The following is a 19075-nucleotide window of genomic DNA, read 5'->3' as shown; positions in this document are numbered from 1 at the left end:
AATGTCAATAATCGTTATTGCAATACTATCCCACTGTGGTCTGCGATAATGTGCGTATAATAATAGGTAATAATAATTGTAGATCACCAACTACACCTTGTATAATACGGTAGATCACCTGCTACACAAATACAATTTTTACTACTTGTATAAACTGTAAAATGTAATAACACATACTTGTTTTCAAACGTTAAGTAATTTTTTTAATTTTGAAAACATTTTAGGAGAAATGTTTAACACCCCCTCCCCCTTCTGGATACATCACTTTTTCATATATATATATACAAAATACAAAATAAAAATAGACAACTTTAGGTTCATCAAATGTGAGATTATTTTTTTTAAATATATCAATTTCATAAAAACAAAAAAAAAATGGTTAAATATATAAATTATTTATTTATGAATAATCATAATATTTACTAATAAATAATCATTATACAAATATTTATAGAAGTTAAATTTTATTTACAATTATTTATTCTGGACTTGTAGTTGGATTAACAGTTGGTTGAGATATGTACACTGGTGAAGGTCCATTAGCTTGAGGGGCCACCTTAAAAAAAAAATTGTTAGTAAATAATTATACAAGTATTAGTTTTAAAATAACTTACTTGTATGATTTGAGGTTGTGATTGAACTACTTGAACTTGTTGAGTTTGAGGAGAATTTTGAACTTGCATACGAAGCATTTGCATTTGATTGGAATTAAGCTGTATCTAATATCCGAAAATAAACAATATTATTATTATTAAAATATTATTTTTTTTAAACAATATTGTAATTTAATTAATTTTAGTAATTATAAATATAATAATGTTCAATAGTTAAATTTACTTTACATTGTGTATAAAGGTATGGAACTTCAATCACAATTTAAATATTCAATAAAATTATAGTGAATTATAATTAATATTATAAAAAAATACTATAGTTCAATGTTTATTAGCTTCATTAGTTAACATATACTATGTATAGATATAGTGTAATAGTAATTCCCATAGTTTAATTACATTTAAAAATTACCATTGAATATGTTCTCAACAATTTAAAAATAGAAGAAACAAAATTGCATTATTAATATTCAGTATTATTAATAATAATTCTAATATGTTTGATATTTTTTGTATAATGGTATAGAGCCTTCAAATTGATATATTGTTTTTTTTATATGAACTAACTTTTTAAGTTTTAACTTTAATAACATTGTACCAATACTTACAGGTATATGTTGTATTTCACCCGTTGGAGTGATAACTTGTTGAACAAATTGAAGTACACCACTTGAATTTGCATTTAATGTTTGAGTATTGCCTTGTAATTGTATTACTTGAGCTTGTTGGCTGCCAGTTACTGTAGTAGAAGTACTAGTTGTAATGTTTGATGTATTATTTGAAATCTAAATAAAAATATATATACACTCAATAAAAAACTAGGTATAATTAAAATAAAATAATCTCATCCTTATAGTTTCTATATAATTATTCAATATAATTATTTAAAATAAATATAAATTAGTATTAGTCAAAGGTGGAAATTGCTTTCATTTTAACATACACCAATACAATTTTTATTTATAAATATATTATTAATCATCACATACGTTTTCTATATTTACTTGATCTTGTGAACCATTTCCTAATGCTACAACTTGACTCGTTACTGGTTGTAAGATTTGTATTGTTTGTCCAGTACTAGAAGCTGTGGCATTATTTGTTTGCTGTTGTTGTTGTTGTTGTTGGGCAAGTTGAAAATAATACTGAACCTAGAATTGAAAAAAAACAAAAATAAAAAAAATGTTAACTATTTAATTATTATTTTGGAATTAAATTACAATATTGTATTTAAAAGAATCTGTTATCTTTTTTTGTATAAAAATTGTACTCTATATTTTTTTCTAGGTTTTAAAAATGTATTAAAATTATCAGTTGTAATAGTACCCTTAATAAATAAAGTAGTCTTTAAAGATAAATTTTTATCCAATATAATCAAAAATAAGTCATAATATCTATACAGTTATCATACAGAAGACATAATAATCTATACTAATTAGTACATTCAATATAAAAGTTTTGAAGAGACCTTCAATCTAAGGTCATTATATCTGATAAATCACTAAAACCGATGTCATAATAAATTGTTTCTATTGTAGATATTTTTTTAAAATCGTAGATAATAAAATATATTACTTCCAGTATTAAAACACTAATTTAATTGCATATAATAATAATAATGTATCATCATTTTAAATATACTTAACAAGGGCAATACAATAGCTCAAATGCTGAAGTTACAATTAAAATAAATGCAAAAGAACAAATTTTTTTTCTTTATCAGAGTACTTTATGTAAAATTTAAAATAACATATAGCTAGTAAGCTAGTAAAATGTATTTAGTTAATATAGTAACGAAATTAATTCGCAACTATATTTATTTAATAACGAATCATTAAGAAAAATAAAAGATTTTATTGATTGGTATTAAGCTATCATGTCAATTATATATATGTGTATATAACATATAATATGTCAATCAATGCAGAGGTCAGGTGACCCAGGAATTTATTGATAAAGACATGTCTTTAAAAAATAAACAGCATACTAAAGTTACAACTATCTAGTAGCCTAACTTGATAAAAAAAAATATATGTTATAATATAAAAATAAATGTTTTGTTATATAGAATTATTTTTATTCTAGTTTTGAATTATATTACTAAATAAAATGTTGATTAAAATAAGATATTGGATCCTAGGTATAATATTTATTTTATTTTAAGATAAAACTGCCAAGAGTTATTGTTTTATTTCATACTTAATATTGCTTTTATGTATAAGATTATAGTTCATTTTATTAATCGTTAAGGTGAAATAAACAGATATTAATGGAAAATGAAAATAAATTGATAAAAAAAAAAAAATGTACAACTATTATTGATAAAAATTCTATGTATAAAAAGTATATATATATTTTTTTTAATTTATCATAGGACAAGATTTTTATAGAGAATTTATGATAGTATATAAGAATAAGAGAATTGCATACAATGAGTAAGTAACAAGTATAATTTTTCTTGCAATTTTGTTGTAATTTAGGTATATGCAATTCCAACAAAATAAAATATGTTTAATATGATGCACTATTAGTTATAATTACTTGATCAGGATTCAGTGTGGTCTTAATATCATTTACACCTTTAGTAACAATTTTTGCTTCTTCTCTGGGTACAATATCGATAAGAAAATCAAACTGATCGTACTTGGTGATTGCCATAGCGATATCATTTCTCTGTAGAGTTCGTCGACGATTATCTTCAGTATGAATCCATGCACGAAGTGTCAGTTCATTAATGAATATCTCTGCAGCCTTTGAGAACAACATTGGCGCTTCAGCACTAATCATTTTCACATTATCGTCTAATTTCATTACTTTTTTTATTCTAGCTAGAGGTAACGCTTGTGTTTTTAAATCTAACTAAACATAAGAAGAACAAATTATAATTGCAACCAAGTATTAGATACAATAGTTTTTGATCTTACTGTTCCGATTTTTCTGATATCCTCGATTACTTTAGGCCAAAACTGATTTAAAGCAGCTACATTGCATCTAGGATTGTCTTCTACGTTTATTGTTATAGCATTAGAACCTTCTTCAGTCGGATTATCTTCCTCTTCCTCTTCAGTGGTCCTAAATATACACGCATGTATAATAAGAAGAAATATTGATAAAAAATCATTGTTACTTACGGATTCACCAAGAACACGGACATGATTGTTTAATTTTCGCAATCCAAACAAATGAATTTGCCGCTCAAATTAGCGCATCCAACCAAAATTGGCGTATCGCGATTTTCCAACAGAACAAAAGCAGATGTCCAATAGCCGTTCAACGACATAAACGACGCCCAATCATTTATTCTCGCTTATATTTTTATTGATACTAACCCAAACACACGGAACAGGGAATCCCAAAATATTTTCATTTATTATTGATAATTCACATTTATTGATGAATTTTTTTGATTACGACAAATTTTGAATAGTCTTCTGATTAATCAGTTATATCAGTTTTTATCAACAAGTAATATTATAATTATGAAAATTGAATTAGTTGTTATTTAACAATCTTAGGAACCATTGTAAACGCCGTTATCATGTATTGTACTGTATAGTACAATACATAGTTATCATATATAGTACTGTGATTTTTCGGTCTTATTTTTCATTTCATCTTTCAACTTTAAAAAATCCTGTAAGCCAAGATTTCGTACAACAATTATGCTTTATAATTTAAATGGATGCATTTAGTTTATATACAATTTCAACATAAGACTTTAAAATAGAATCAACAATAATTGTTGTTAATTATTAACAATTACTATGACTGTTGAGGTTAACGATTAATGAACATATTTTTTTATTTTTTTTTTAATATTATCTTTTATTGTTCATTATTGTGATTAACCATGTATTTTAACGGTATAAAATAAACAGTCATTGGGCTACGCAGACTTCTTTAGTATGAATATTAATAATATGTAAAATCTGTGTTGGGCAATCAAAAGTATTGGTGGGGACGGTCTGTAACGGTATTTATTTATTATTGGCATTAATAAAACTTGCCTTGCGCTTAAATTTTATTATAATACAGTTTTATTACAATTTTAGTCAATATCACATATTTCATTGTTTGTATTTTACGTATAAAAATCTGGTCAACACTAAAGGTTAGGTCATAATAAACATCGGGTTATCTATCAATATGTGTATTGATCAATGTGTAGATTAAGTAGTATTTGGTAAAAGTAATACAGATCAATAGGCTGTTAAAATGAATTTAGTGTTCAAAATACTTTTATAACGTTCAATCGACTTTTTTTAATAATTTCAAACATTTTCCGTCATAAAAATTATATTAACATTTGTATATAGAAAGTTACATAATATTATATTGATTTATTATATTTTTAACTATTAATTTTAGTAGGGCAATATTGTTATTTTTCAATTTTGTAGCATTAGCCAAAGAGTCAGCAACGACGAGAAGATAATTATGTTAATAAAATATACAATACAAATATGTATGAAATATTTTTATAGTATTCTAAATAATGTATTTGAAATTGTTATAAAATAATGGAATACATATTAAGAATACTATTTTTTATAAGTACTCGGGTATTTATTCTGAATACGTTTGAACAATCGGCCAAATTAATGTTGAGACAGTTAAAATTATTGATCAATTTTTACAAAGGCTATGTTATTGTTACCAAATTGGCTATAATAGTGTAATCATTTTTTTTTAACAATTGACAAATGTAAATATACTTCCTTACATTTATTCGCTACTTTTGAAAACACCAAGTTAAAATTACTATCAGACTTTATTAGTTATATAACATAAAATCATAGAATAATTAGTCACTACGTTGACACCCACGAATACGCGGCTTTACGAAGATCATAGTCACGGTTGTCTGAAACTCTGAAGAAAAACAACATAATTCATAATTCGAATACTATCACGCCTCTTCTTCTTGTTAACAGCCCAAGGGCTGGTTGGCACTAATTTTCCACTCCTGACGCTTCTCCGCTTTCCTTTTTTATTCACAATAAGCTCTGCAGTCCATATCTCTTACTATTTGACTAATGTAGTCCAGTGGCGGTCGTCCTCTGCTGTTAATCCCTTCAATGTCACCTTCTATTATCCTGCCAAGTAGACTGTTTTGACGCAGAATGTGTTCAATTAACTTGGATCTTCTTGTTTTTAAGGTCTTCAGAAAACTTCTTGTTTCTCCGGCTCTTCGATAAACTTCTTCGTTTGTTATGTGCTCTGTCCAGCTTATTCTAAGTAGCCTTCACTAACACCTTGTCTCGAACGATAAGTCTTTTTTCTTCTGTTTTACCTATGGTCCATGTCTCACTTCCATACAGTGCTACGCTCCAAACATAAGCCTTAAGTAAGTTTTTCCTCACTTTTATGCACAGACTTCTATACTATAGTTCTATACTTTAGTATAGAAGTCTGTGGATTCGACTCATTCGGATTCGACGGGATTTCGGTATCGTTTATCAAGGATAATCCTTATCATCATAATATTATTATCAAATTTGTTTCATTATCAATAGATCTGATTTTATTATATTGTAAGTGGGCGCCCTACTTTCTTTATTATTATTAATTATTACAAATATGTAATGTAAATGCAAAATAAAGTCCATTCTTTTGTATACATAAAGCCCATCGGAGTTTTATATTTATGATCGTATAACTTTTGTTAATCCCCTTTCCGGTATCATTGATACACTGTTCCACTCCACCCGCTGAGCGGTCAGAAACGGAAAGTGGTCCGTACATTTTGGTTCTTCGAGCCAGATCGGAATTAGTAATAGTTATATTTATTTTATATTTAAAAAATACTGTTAAGTTGATGTATACAACTAGTATAATTTTATGATACATAAGTAGGTTTTCTTATTGTTAAATTTATTATTATTATTTAAATCTTTCCTGATTTCCTTTTCAATCATTATGGGTCGTCCGAGGCGTCAGAATGTTGATAGTGCTAACAATCGGTTGGTAGATCGTGTACGCGCGTCATGGGATGCGTCGTTACGTTCAATTAAAAAGATTAATACATTAGCCGAAGAAGCTAAAATAAATGTTGAACGTCGCGCATTATTTGAAGCTCATCACGTATCATTGAAACGGTTCATTGAACAATTTGAGTTACAACAACAAGAAGTATTGAATGCTCTTGTAGAAGTAGATAATGTAGTCGAGTTTGAGACTGTTGATGCGGAGGTCACTGATGTTATGGAAGGAGTATGCACAAATATTCAAGTCATTGTAACGGGCTTCCAAAGTGCTCCTCTCAGTATGGCATCAAATACTATGGGTTTTAGTAGTACAAGGCAAGTATCACCGGCAGTGGTGCTTCCAAAAATTGAATTACCAAAATTTGATGGTGAGGTACTAGGCTGGGCTTCGTTTCGGGACATGTTTCAGTCATTAGTGTATGACAACACTTCTATCTCCAACATTGAACGTTACCATTATTTAATATTTTGCTTGTCCGGTCCAGCACTAACGGTAGTGAAAGCGATTCCTCTGACGGCGGATAATTATATCATTGCGTGGGACGCGTTACAAAAATCATTTGACAATCAAAGATTATTAGCATCTGCACATATTGACAAATTATTTTCATTTGTACTTTTAAGAAAGGAATCGTTGTCGTCACTGTGCTCTTTTGTTAACATATTTATGGAAAAAGTTGCTGCTATTAAGGCACTTGGGGTGAATGATCTCTCTGGCTTTATTTTGTTTCATATCAGCGCTCGCGTTATTGATCCAGAAACGAGAAGACTTTTTGAAGCCAGTATTTCTCAGAATTCAGTACCTAATTTAGATACTTTGTTACAATTTTTCGCACAAAGATGTAAGATTTTAGAAAATGTTGGAACTAATGATAAACAAGATAATACTGTTAAAAGTAATGATAAGAGGATGAAAATAGGGTCTCTTGGTAGAACCTCGCTTTCAGTTTCAACTTCATCTACCACAGCCAAGTGTGTATTTTGTGAACAGAATCACCCGTTATATCTCTGTTTTACGTTCAAACGGCAGTGGGTCGCAGCGAGGAGGAAGCTTGTCAGTTACAACAATGTGTGTTTTGTTTGCTTAAATACGGGACATCAAACAAAATCATGCACGTCGACGTTCAAGTGTCGAACGTGTGGTGGCAAGCATAGTATCCTATTGCATCTGGACAATATGAAGACGGTCGTTGATAGTGATGTCAAGCGCTCAACGGAGAGTGCGGAGTCGACGGCAAACAAGATACCTACCGACAGTCCAATCAAGTTCTCCGGGGCTGCGCGTTCAGAAACCACAGTGATTCTAGGCACAGCAATTGTACGCGTGATTGACAGCATGGGCAATTTACAACCGGTACGCGTTTTGCTGGATATTGGGTTCCAGGTGTCCGCGATCACGTCGGAGTGTTCGTCTCGACTTGGATTAAAATGTATCAAGAGCCGAATAGAGGTAACAGGACTATCTCAACAACGAGTGACTAAAGTCAAGGGTGTCACGCAATGTAAATTTGCCCCTCTTCACACGGAAGGTCCGCAGTTTTGTGCTTCAAGCGTCATCTTCCTTAACCACATCACCATGCCATTATCGAGTGATAAACTGCCTACTACGGTGCGGGAACGGTATCACCATTTAGTCCTTGGCTGACCCACGATTCCTGTGTACATCATCTGTATGCGATGTCGGTTTACAATTCGAACACGAATAGCGTTACGTTCGTACAGATGTCATGTACGAAACCGTTACCAAGAACGAAAGACGAACACGTCCCGGGCCGAGCAAGGTGGCGTAGGAAAAAAATATTTATGGGTTCGGTGATGGGGGGTATATTAAGGCATGGGCGGAACTAAGGGAACACGGAGATTCATCCCCGGGCGTAACATTTTAGAGGGTGTAATTGTTGTAATTGTTAACAACTAATTTGATATTTTTAACTCTGCACCTCTGCGATGAGGTGAGATTTGAAATCAATAAAAAAGAAAAAAATTAATCAATAGAAAATATTGAAAATTAATTTATGAGTTAAATCAAGACCAAATATCACTTATAAAATGATGTAAAAACCATGAAATATTCAGTAAGACATTAATTTATTAGGATATTAATGGCGGACAGTTTTTTTATAAGTTAATTAGGACTCACTTTAATTTATTTATATTTATTTATTTATTTTTTCATTGTCATTCGAATTCGTCACATAAACTTTAATATAAAAATAATGATTTTGGATCTATTACGGCAATCTCATTAAATTATTTGATGTCGCATCTAAAATGTTCCTTCGTAAAATCCATAAACGTTTATCCTCGTCCGTTCTTAAACGATTTGGAACCTTCAAAAAGTACATCTAAAATGTTTCTTCGCAGAACCCATCGGCTAGTTCATTAACGACGCATTTTGGGTTTTTAATTTTTTTAATTTCAACAACTCTTCACGTAATAGACCACGAATTAATAAAATACAAACACTAAACGCATAAAACATTTTATCAACACTTTCGACTAAAATGCAGCCAAGAAATAGCTGAACCATGTGTCTTAAGTTCCTCAATCGCTTGAGATAGCGTTTACATGGGTCAATCGTGGTAGAAAGACTATCGCTGCACATCGCGTCTAGCCCTATCGAAAACGTATTGTGTTTACACGTTTAACACTTGGCTACAATTTCTAGACGAAAGCGCAGACAAAACGTCTTATCCGTACGGAGTTGGTGTTTTATTAATTCGTGATTCAATACACAAAGAATTATTACGGATAAAAAATTGTAAGTCCAAAAAGCATCGTATATGGACTCTCCGATGGTTTGTACAAAGGAACATTTTAAGCGTACCTTTTGAAGATCCAAAACCGTTTAAGAACGGACAAAGATAAATGTTTACGCCTTCTAGAAAAAGTTTCTTGCGGAAAATACCGACACGCGAGAATCACCGCCAGTAAGAATGAAATTTCGTCTTATTTCAATTTCTTTCAATTTCGTACGTGTTCGCCGTCGCCGTCGCGTCTTCGTACATTCGCGATTTCTCCCTGCATAAAGTTCAACACCCGGTCCCACAGTTCTCTGCTGACGTATAACATGGACTCCGACACGTAGTGCTCTCCCCGCAGCTTCAGTTCTACTTTCAGCCAGAGCACCGTCGTCGTACCCTTGTTCCACAACCATTTGACTTCGGTCGTCAACATCAAGTCCGCTCCGGGGTCGCCTGCTTCTTCCGTTTCGGCGTCCGCTGTGCCGACGACCGATTGATGGCCGTGGTTCAGATTGGTCGAGGTTCCGGCGTCCGCTGTGCCGACGTCCGAATGGAGGCCGTGGTGCAGAGTGGCTGAGGCAGTGACTTCCTTTGTGATGTCGACCGATTGGTGGTCGTGGTGCAGTGCGGCCGAGGCAGTGGGCTCTCCATCAGCTAGTCGGTCGATCGTTGACAACCAACACTTCTTGTGCATCACGCACTTGCACGCTGTGAAACGCGGACATTTCAAGTTATGATTAGAACACGATGTTTTTTGCTCGACTTGAGCACGCGCAAATTAGAGCGAAGCGTTCGACGATAAAACAGTATTCTTTTGGAAAAATTTCCATATCGAAACCTAATTTCTAGCCGTACGCATGTCTCAGAGCCTTACCGATGCATTTAACCATTTTGCGGATCCTGAACAAAACGGAAAAAAACGAAAAAAAAAATGAGAGACAGAAACAGAGATTACGAACGCCGTAGGGAAACGGTACTTATTTGTTGATACGTGCACGGGAATATACGAAGCGACGGCTGTCGTAAAATACGGACACCACATCGTGTTTTGACAATAACTAGTTATGGAAACGGTCGGTTTCTTCGATTTCAATTAAATTTCAATTGGCACGTTTGCCCTCCCTCCGTTTAAGCTCTGGAAGCCCCTCAATGCGTGTACTTCTCGCAACACTACGTTAACGGACATCATTATTATTAGTAGCATTTCATCTCTCGAACCGCACGTACGATATTCGTTTTCGTTTTCGTTATTAAATACTTTACCCTTTTTCCCCGTGGTACTGAATCTATGAGTTGAGGCAGGATTTTTGGTAACTGTGTTCTTGATTTTGGTTGTGGCTGGGGTTTGACCGGTGCGGCTATTGCCGCCCGAGGCCGACGACATTTGAAAACACTAATTAGAATTAGAATTATTAAAGACCGAATTAACTTATCAGTGGAACACACAGTGGCAGGATTGTACGCTACGTCTGCGTGAATACGACTTATTTATTTTTTTTAAATTTAAAAGCTAGAAAAATTATATTTGTTTAAAACTGATTTTCTTACAAATCATACTGTATCATATAACAATAGTTTTACTTTTAATGCATAACTATTAAATTCCTACTTAAATATTTTTTATTAAATACCTTATTAAATAAATGCAAGTATGTTTACAATATAATTTATATTAATTACATTTTTTAATGAAGTAATTATTAGTATATAATAAACATCAAAATATAATCCATATTATATATTATATAGTTAAATTATACACTACTTGACGTATGACACATTAAACATTTTACATAGGTAATAAATACAATAAAAAATAAGTTTAGAGTTATCAAAAATATTTAGTACATTAAATACTCCTGCTGTGTAAAAATGCACGTTTAAAATAGATCTAGAATTTGTTTTTATGTTTTTATAACATTTATTAAATAATATCTCGATGTTTGAATTTAAAGTAATAATAATTATAAAATAAGTTTGAACATGGGATAATTAGCGCAAGAAATTGATTACAAAAAAAAATATACTTGTTCACTCACGGTAGATATAAAGTCTAGTACATATTTGTTTTTTTCTCATTCAAATTACTTCAATAATTAAATATAACTTCATCGATATTTCACTATTTATCAATAAAATTAATTTTTATCTTTTTATTTATTATGCATAATAAAATACATGTAGGTACGTGGTATTTTGAGGTGATAAACATGAATAATTATTTCCTTTTACAGTTAATTATTAGTTATAATTTTTATACAATTATTGTTTCATTTTATATAAATTTGTGATTGGTTGTTTCAACACAATTAAAAGACTAAAAAGACAATAGTGTCATGAACTGCTAACACAGTACTTTTCAACCTGAGGGTCGCGAATCATAGGTTTAGGGGTCGCCAAAAATAATGGATGAAATGGTTTTTCCATATTATTTAAAAAAAAACTAAGTCAATTATTTATTTTGTGAAATTTTTAAGTGTTAATTAATTAAAATTGTTTATCATGTAAATATTTTATGGGTAATTACATAACATTTTGATGAATAAAACAACATTTTTTTTTTGAAGGAGTAGCATTATACAAAAAATAAAAAATGAGGGGGGGGGGTTACGATCTGAAAAAGGTTGAAAACCACTGTGCTAATCTAACTAATTTTATCATGGCGTAATATCTCCACTAGAGACGGTACTCTGTCTATTCTATCATTTATTTTTATTTTATTTACTTATCAATTTAATTCCATCTTCCGATTGTTCTTATTGTTTTATATTGTAACAGATTGAATATAAAACTTTTAAAAACAAAGAAAAAAGTTGTATTAGTTGCATTTATCTCGCGTTCAAATTCATGATGTTCAATTTTATCGAGTACTTAACTCTATGGATTTTTAACCACTTCTGCACTACTACGTTGACTATTCATTTCATTTTCTGATTCTCTGTTAGTACTGTTATAACTCATAGCGTTATATCTAATTGGATACGTTAATAAATTTCCTTGATCCCAAGTAAATAACTCTTTACTTTGATGATTGTATTGAATCAATGTAGTATGCGCAAATGGATTTGTAAATGATAAACCAATATCATTTAAACGAACGTTTTTGTATAAATCCAATGCAAATCTAAATATAAAAAATTAATCAAATTATTATACGAAATAATAATCATTGTTTATCATAAATAATAATTGTAAGTGCCTGATGGTTGTGTTCCTTTCAGTTACACTATGAACTGCATACAACACACCACAAACAATGAACATATCTCCTGCTCGGTCGTGTTTGATGCTTATATTCCATGCATACTCAATTTCTAATGAATTAGGATCTACATGTAAGACAGCTGTATTGTTTGAATCTTCCAAACCATAAATGATCCATAATCCATTTTCTTCGACAGCTAAATCTACATAATTCATCCTAAGTTTAAAATATAACATTAAATCATATGATAGACTAGTCGAATTAAAAAATGTAACTTTGGTAGTTTATTTATTACTTGGTTGTATATAAACGAGTTTTGGGATTAGTAACGTTCAAATATGGGACCGTCATATTTGAGTACTTATTTTCTTGAACATCATACTTTTGAATCAATGGCTTGTCTTTTTCTTGAAAATAAAAATAACCTTTGTACATTGCATGGCTGTTTCCCTAAGGTAAAATTATAGTTTATCATTACCAATATTTTTTAAATTTAAAAAGTTGGAGATTATGTGAAACTTTGTACAAGTATATTATTAAATCTTGCTTGACAATTTCACTTCGTTAATTTCATCTAGATTTTAGGTAGTTATTATTTTTTTTTTTTTTAAATGTATAGTTCTTTGTTAATGATTTAATAATTTTAAAATAATTATCTAATTATAACCTGTAATTACAAATCACTCACGTGGTAAGGTATCGTCAAGGTATGTGTTCTGGTTATGGTATTTGATTTAAACATAGATTTATTGGAAAACTCTAAAAGAGTTTTTGATTCATTTACTGTCGCCCAAATTGTTTCGTTAGATAAGCGTGGAGCTGGATCTTTCATCCAAGATCCAAAAGCAGCATTTAATACATTTTTATGGAAGACCGGTTTTCCCACAGCATATACTTGACAATCTAAAATATAAACACTTTTAAAGAATTGTTTCATTTTAAACTTCTATAAATTACCCAAAGTTCTATTTGCGTGGCCTTTAGTGGTTACTCTGTGTAATTGTTGTACAGATAATGGTTGATGACCTAACAAATCATCAATTGTAAATTCTTCCTTACATTCTTTGGTTTCTTTTGATTTTGCGGGACAAGTAGGACAAATTGTTATAGGTGGGCAAATATCATCTATATCAATTAGTTCCTGGGGTACTTTACCGAACTTGATTTTATTATTAGGGTCAACATAAGGTGGGGGTGTGACCAAAGTTGGATCAACAACTGAAATGTTTAAAATATACATATTATTGAAATTCTTTTGCATTCTATTTTAAATATTTACTGAATAATGTGATATTTCCAGGTACGATTCCTTCTTCATTTTTACTCACACAGTAATATGTACCGTTATCCGAATCATTAATAGCCGATATATTTAATTGTGTTATAAATTTATAATTATTTATATCTATTTGAGTGATACTATATTTATCACTATTTTCTAAAACTTCTCCATCTCTTTCCCAATAATGAATTGCATATGGAAAAGCTTCTATTTCACATTCAAATGATACTGAACGATTGACTGCTGTAGCTACATTTTGATTTAACACAGATATGAGCGGAGGGACTAAAAAAATAAAAATGTTTAGTATAACATATATTTACATAAATATATTGATGATAAAATAAAGCATAATATAAAAACTATTCAACAATTCCAAGAGTAAAGATTTGATTTATAAAAAAAAATTTCTGTAAAATTTCAGTAGTAAGTCCTTTGTTATTTTAATCAGCGGTGCGACTAGGAAAGAGTTATATAGAGTCCAACGACCCATATAACTTCAAATTAAATAAAGAAATGTAAATATAAAACACATTTTATATACATTATTTTTTGAATAATCGGTGGATATTTTTTATTTTTTATATCTAAGCTTGAATCATACTAGCGAAAATGATGTGTTGTTTTAATAATTATGTTTACGCATACATTACCAATAAGTAACACATAAATAAAAATTAATAAGAGTATCATGATATTAATTATTAGAAAAATATGTGCGTTCAGTTGTTTTAAAACACATGCTGCAGGTTATACAATTAGTACGTACAATACATATACTGAAGTAGAAACAGCTACGTCAAGGAAGAAAAAATTATTTTATTGATAAATTCCAGTCATTATCAATCTATTAAGTGTAATGTGTATCCAATATCCCATGTAATAAGATGTTATATGAATCTTTTGGTGTACATTTACATTCGCAAATAATTTTAACTTCAAATCAAGAAAGCTAAACATTGCATGTGATTATTTTCAAATTATCTGATTAAAATAGTTTAAATACAATTTGACCATAACCATAAAAGGCTTCTACCATTTTTTTCACCATTCAAAAAAGATTTTGGATATATATTTAATTATTTTTATTAGTGATGAAAAATGATTTTTCCCTGTTACTAGGTAAGTGTAATTCTCCATTAACTTGAACGTGTAATCATTTGAGCACTCTTATAATAACAAGGAATACTGCTGTATGTGTAAAAACAGCACTTTAATCGTTGTAACTTAATATAACTATTGTTTTGCCTATAATCTAAAAAAAAAATACTTACAGTGTGTTTCAATTGAGTAATATTGGACTGCAGATGGAGGTACGCCATTATCAGCAATACATTTATAACGGCCCATATGGAGTCTATTGACTTTTGTAATATTTATAACATTACCAGTGACTACTTCCTCTAAAGTAAAAATAATAAATATTATAATTAAATAATGTACTAATGAATTTATTAGTTCCTTTTTTTTAATACAATCACCTCTCCATGATCCCATTGGAACGGTTGAAGTATCAAGTTTTTGCCATACAATTGTAGGCTTAGGAGATCCTGTAGCTACACACCGTAACCTTACATTATCACCCTCTTTTACAGTTATATTCTTTAATTCGGACTGTCCAATTATACTAGGCGCTGTCAGAAAATCTGTAGTAGGAATTCCATTCACTGTATAATTAAAAGCACTTAATCCTGGTTTACCAGGGGTACCATCAACTCCTGGTTTTCCTGGTCTGCCTTTTGGTCCAGTTAATCCTAATTAATTCATTATTTAATTAAATAAATAAAGTTGAATAATTAATACATCAATAACATATTTATTTTGGAAATTAGTTGTTAAATTAATTCATTTTGATTAAATCGTATAAAAAGAACTATTAAGTAATATGAATTGATTAAAACTTGCAAGCACTTCAATAATACATCCGAAAAAAAAAATACGAATAAGTATATATAAACCAATTTTTATTTCTAACCTTTTGGTCCTATCGGACCTGGAGGTCCCATTGGTCCTATTTCACCAGGCTTTCCATCAGTGCCATTAAAACAAGTTGCATCCTTTCCTGGAGCTCCATTAGTTCCAGGTATACCTTAAGTTACAAAAAATATTGATAATGATATGGGCTGCTTAACAAATCTTTTCAAATTAAAGCAATAAGATTTAATAAATTAATTTTTAGATGGGCATTGTTAAAATAACTAACCAAACCCCAGAGTTAAATTAAAATAATGAATACTGAACAAATATTAAAGGAAAAGTTAACAAATTTGATATTTATAAAACGTTTAATAAACATTTATTTATCACAATTATAATAGTAAAGTACATAATAAATTGTTATAAATTGCTAGTTTACTGCAATATATGATAGACTTTTGGTGTTTTATTAAATAATTTGATGCTCATAAATACACATCCAGATAAATTTAACAATTACCTATAGAATTATATGAAAATATGAACATTTTAATCAACTAAAAAATAGGTAAAAAAATTTTTTTTTAATTATATCATATACAGAGTACATAGGTATACGAATTCACTAAAAAATTCATATCTCTACGATTATTATATTTAATGAACGATGAAAACAAAAAATTAGATTTAGTCGAAAACTGGTATGCAGTAAATTTTTTTATAATTTGTCAGTTTTTTGCAATTATTTATAATAATGTTGGAAAATTCGTAGTTATCTCATTCAAAGAATTGACAAGACAATATTTTCTATTAGATGACTGTGGTGATCGGATGGATCATTCTAATCAAAGTCATTTACACAGACACGAAAAAAACACAGTGTTTTGTTATAATGTTTGCCATTATCATATGTATATAGAATTTAAAATTTATTTATTAGGTCACATAAATTTTTAACCAATTAACTAAAATATATAAAAAATTTATACAAACCATCCAGACCGTTTTTTCCAGGTACTCCATCTAATCCAGGTTCTCCTGGAATTCCATCACGCCCGTCCAAACCTAAGTTTTTTTAAATATGTTATGATTATTTATTACTAATTAAAATTAGAAATTTAATTTTTTTTTCAATTTACAAATGGGTATTTTTTTTTAAATATTAACTCAATATGTTCAATTCTTATACTACTTATACATTTGACGATTTAAAATTTTGACTAAATTATTTATAATAATAAGTAACAAACAAATTGTACGTTTAAAGTAAACATATTTTGAAGTTTAGTTAGAAATCATTATTAATATTTAACTTAATAGAATTTTAGGAAGTATTAATTATGTTTTCTTACCAGAATTCCCTGTTTTACCAGTATCTCCTTTTTGTCCTTTTGGACCCACCTATAATTTAAAATGTTTTTATTTTATTTCGTGAGAAAAATTTAGATGTTTGATGCCAATGTTTAAAACATGGCACTTACGAACCGGCCCTGGTATTCCTGTTGGACCTTGTGGACCATCATCACCTATTGGGCCTTTCAGACCTTCGTCTCCTAAGACACATAAAATAAATCATTGTGTTATGTCTCAATAAAGTTTATACATAATTTAATAGAATTATATTTTATTGAAAAAATTGAATACATTTGTACAAGAAATAAAATTAACATCATTATAATTTTTAATAATAATTATACATTTGGACTTGAAAGTGTATTTTTAAATTTTTTGTGTGACTAAAATATTAATACAAAAATAAAGTATAGCAGTTTAATATAACGTACTAAAATAAAATTATTATTTTTGTAGGCAGGTTGTTTCGCAGAATATTATTAGGTATACATAAAAGGTACTGCATGTACAAGCATCTATGTACTTTTCACTCATAAATGAAAATCGGGGGGGAAGCCCCCCAGAAATGTAAAGTACAGGTTTTATCTCCCCCTAGCTCTAAAAATTGTTAAGTGACTAAAAATACAATAATTATTATAATTGTAAAATGCATTTTTAATAACTGAAATAAAAAAATAAATATTCTGTGATAAAAATTAAACCAAATTCTTAAGATTTTACAAACTTATTGTCATGACTTGGAACGATCGTAATTAATGTAATAACACCCGTATTGGTTGCTTAATTTAATTAATTAATAATTTCTGTCTAGAATATCTACTCCAAAAATGTAAAATGATAAGGCACCTAATTGTTATTTTGGTTAAATTGTTGAGTATGTCAAATTGTCAAACTTTGTAAATTGCCTTGTTGAAATAAATAATTGCGTACAGGGGTACCTATAGGTGTAATAAGTAAATAATGCTTAGCTCTCCACTAATTTCACCAAATTTCCGCTTATGTTTTCACTATTAGTAATATTAATTCTAGTTTATGCATTTTTTTATTTATGTACTTATGATTACAATATTAGTTATTACATATGTATACTCGTATGCTTGATTTAATGTATTTTTTTATTAATTTATTTGGATGGAATGATATCTCTAGAAGATATAACGTGTTCACTGAACACTGTTCAGCATACCTTTAGTTCCCGGCACTCCTTTCGGACCAGGTTCCCCTCGAGGACCAATAGGCCCTTCTTTTCCTGGAGGACAATAGTCTCTTGTAGATGCGCAAAAACCTTGTAAGGCAGCTACCTAAAATATAGTTATTTTAGTAAAACTACTTAATTACATTTGTCTACAATAATGTGCTTACAGGTATTCTCGAGTAAGCGTTGAGCCAGTACCATTCCTCTTTAGTACTGTTCGGTTGTTCGTTTTTAGAGTTTATTTCTTTTTCTACGATAGGCCGGAAATTCGGATTGATAAATTCCACTTTTTCTCCTTCACCTTCATTTTTAGACGACACTGAATTTTCAGCGATATTCACATCCCTGCGAGATCGATGACTCACCGCTGCCTCCAATGTCGAGCACTTGATATCCACTTCACGTATATACTCGTACAGTCCATATAGCAGAACGTATTGCACCGTTATGACCGTAGCTAAGCACACATTCGGTATGTACTGCATGGTTAAACATTCAACTTGGTCGAAAGTATAGATGCAGTTGACATTATATTTAAAAACGAGGGGCCCCAATATCTATCAGTGAAACACAACGATATACACAATGACTTAATTAGATACTTTAAATATAAATCTCCCCTCTGCGAACAGTAAACAATATTGTTTCAATCAGAAACAATTAATGGTATGTTTTTTTAATTGAAATTAATTATCAGAAGAATCGATGATCGATAAAATTAACACTCAACAATCTCTAATATTTAAAAATGTTAAAGAAAAAAAATGATTCCGTACAC

At 29.9% G+C, this 19075-nt stretch overlaps 3 protein-coding genes across 4 annotated transcripts; 1 reads left to right on the top strand and 2 right to left on the bottom strand.

Annotated features, from left to right (window-relative positions):
- Nucleotides 1–447: 447 nt before the first annotated feature.
- On the bottom strand, nt 448–4021 carry LOC112694503 (nuclear transcription factor Y subunit gamma-like). Of its 2 annotated transcripts, none has more exons than XM_025569989.1 (7): nt 3746–4021; nt 3539–3686; nt 3156–3473; nt 1619–1765; nt 1223–1399; nt 615–719; nt 448–556 (listed from the first exon to the last, which is right to left on the bottom strand). In XM_025569989.1, exons 1-7 carry the CDS (start codon nt 3766–3768, stop codon nt 479–481), a joined length of 996 nt encoding a protein of 331 aa, XP_025425774.1. In that variant the 5' UTR covers nt 3769–4021; the 3' UTR covers nt 448–478. The 2 variants fall into 2 exon arrangements, with proteins under 2 accessions (XP_025425774.1, XP_025425773.1); XM_025569988.1 differs by having other exon boundaries at nt 1604–1765; nt 3746–4018.
- Nucleotides 4022–6533: 2512 nt separating this feature from the next.
- LOC112694458 lies at nt 6534–8246 on the top strand. Its single transcript, XM_025569921.1, has one exon. The coding sequence runs from the start codon at nt 6534–6536 to the stop codon at nt 8244–8246; it is 1713 nt and encodes a 570-aa protein (XP_025425706.1).
- A 3660-nt stretch (nt 8247–11906) lies between these two features.
- Nucleotides 11907–18885, bottom strand: LOC112694544. Its single transcript, XM_025570050.1, has 14 exons — nt 18465–18885; nt 18289–18403; nt 17235–17302; nt 17102–17150; nt 16743–16814; nt 15808–15921; nt 15314–15586; nt 15107–15235; nt 13830–14117; nt 13508–13768; nt 13239–13453; nt 12846–13000; nt 12545–12766; nt 11907–12469 (listed from the first exon to the last, which is right to left on the bottom strand). Exons 1-14 carry the CDS (start codon nt 18780–18782, stop codon nt 12223–12225), a joined length of 2526 nt encoding a protein of 841 aa, XP_025425835.1. The 5' UTR covers nt 18783–18885; the 3' UTR covers nt 11907–12222.
- Nucleotides 18886–19075: the final 190 nt, after the last annotated feature.

The sequence above is a fragment of the Sipha flava genome, unplaced genomic scaffold, assembly GCF_003268045.1.
Source record: "Sipha flava isolate LNK unplaced genomic scaffold, YSA_version1 130_pilon_pilon, whole genome shotgun sequence".
Lineage (NCBI taxonomy): Eukaryota > Metazoa > Arthropoda > Insecta > Hemiptera > Aphididae > Sipha > Sipha flava.
Note: the sequence above shows the minus strand (reverse complement) of the source record. Positions and strands in the feature narration are given on the sequence as shown.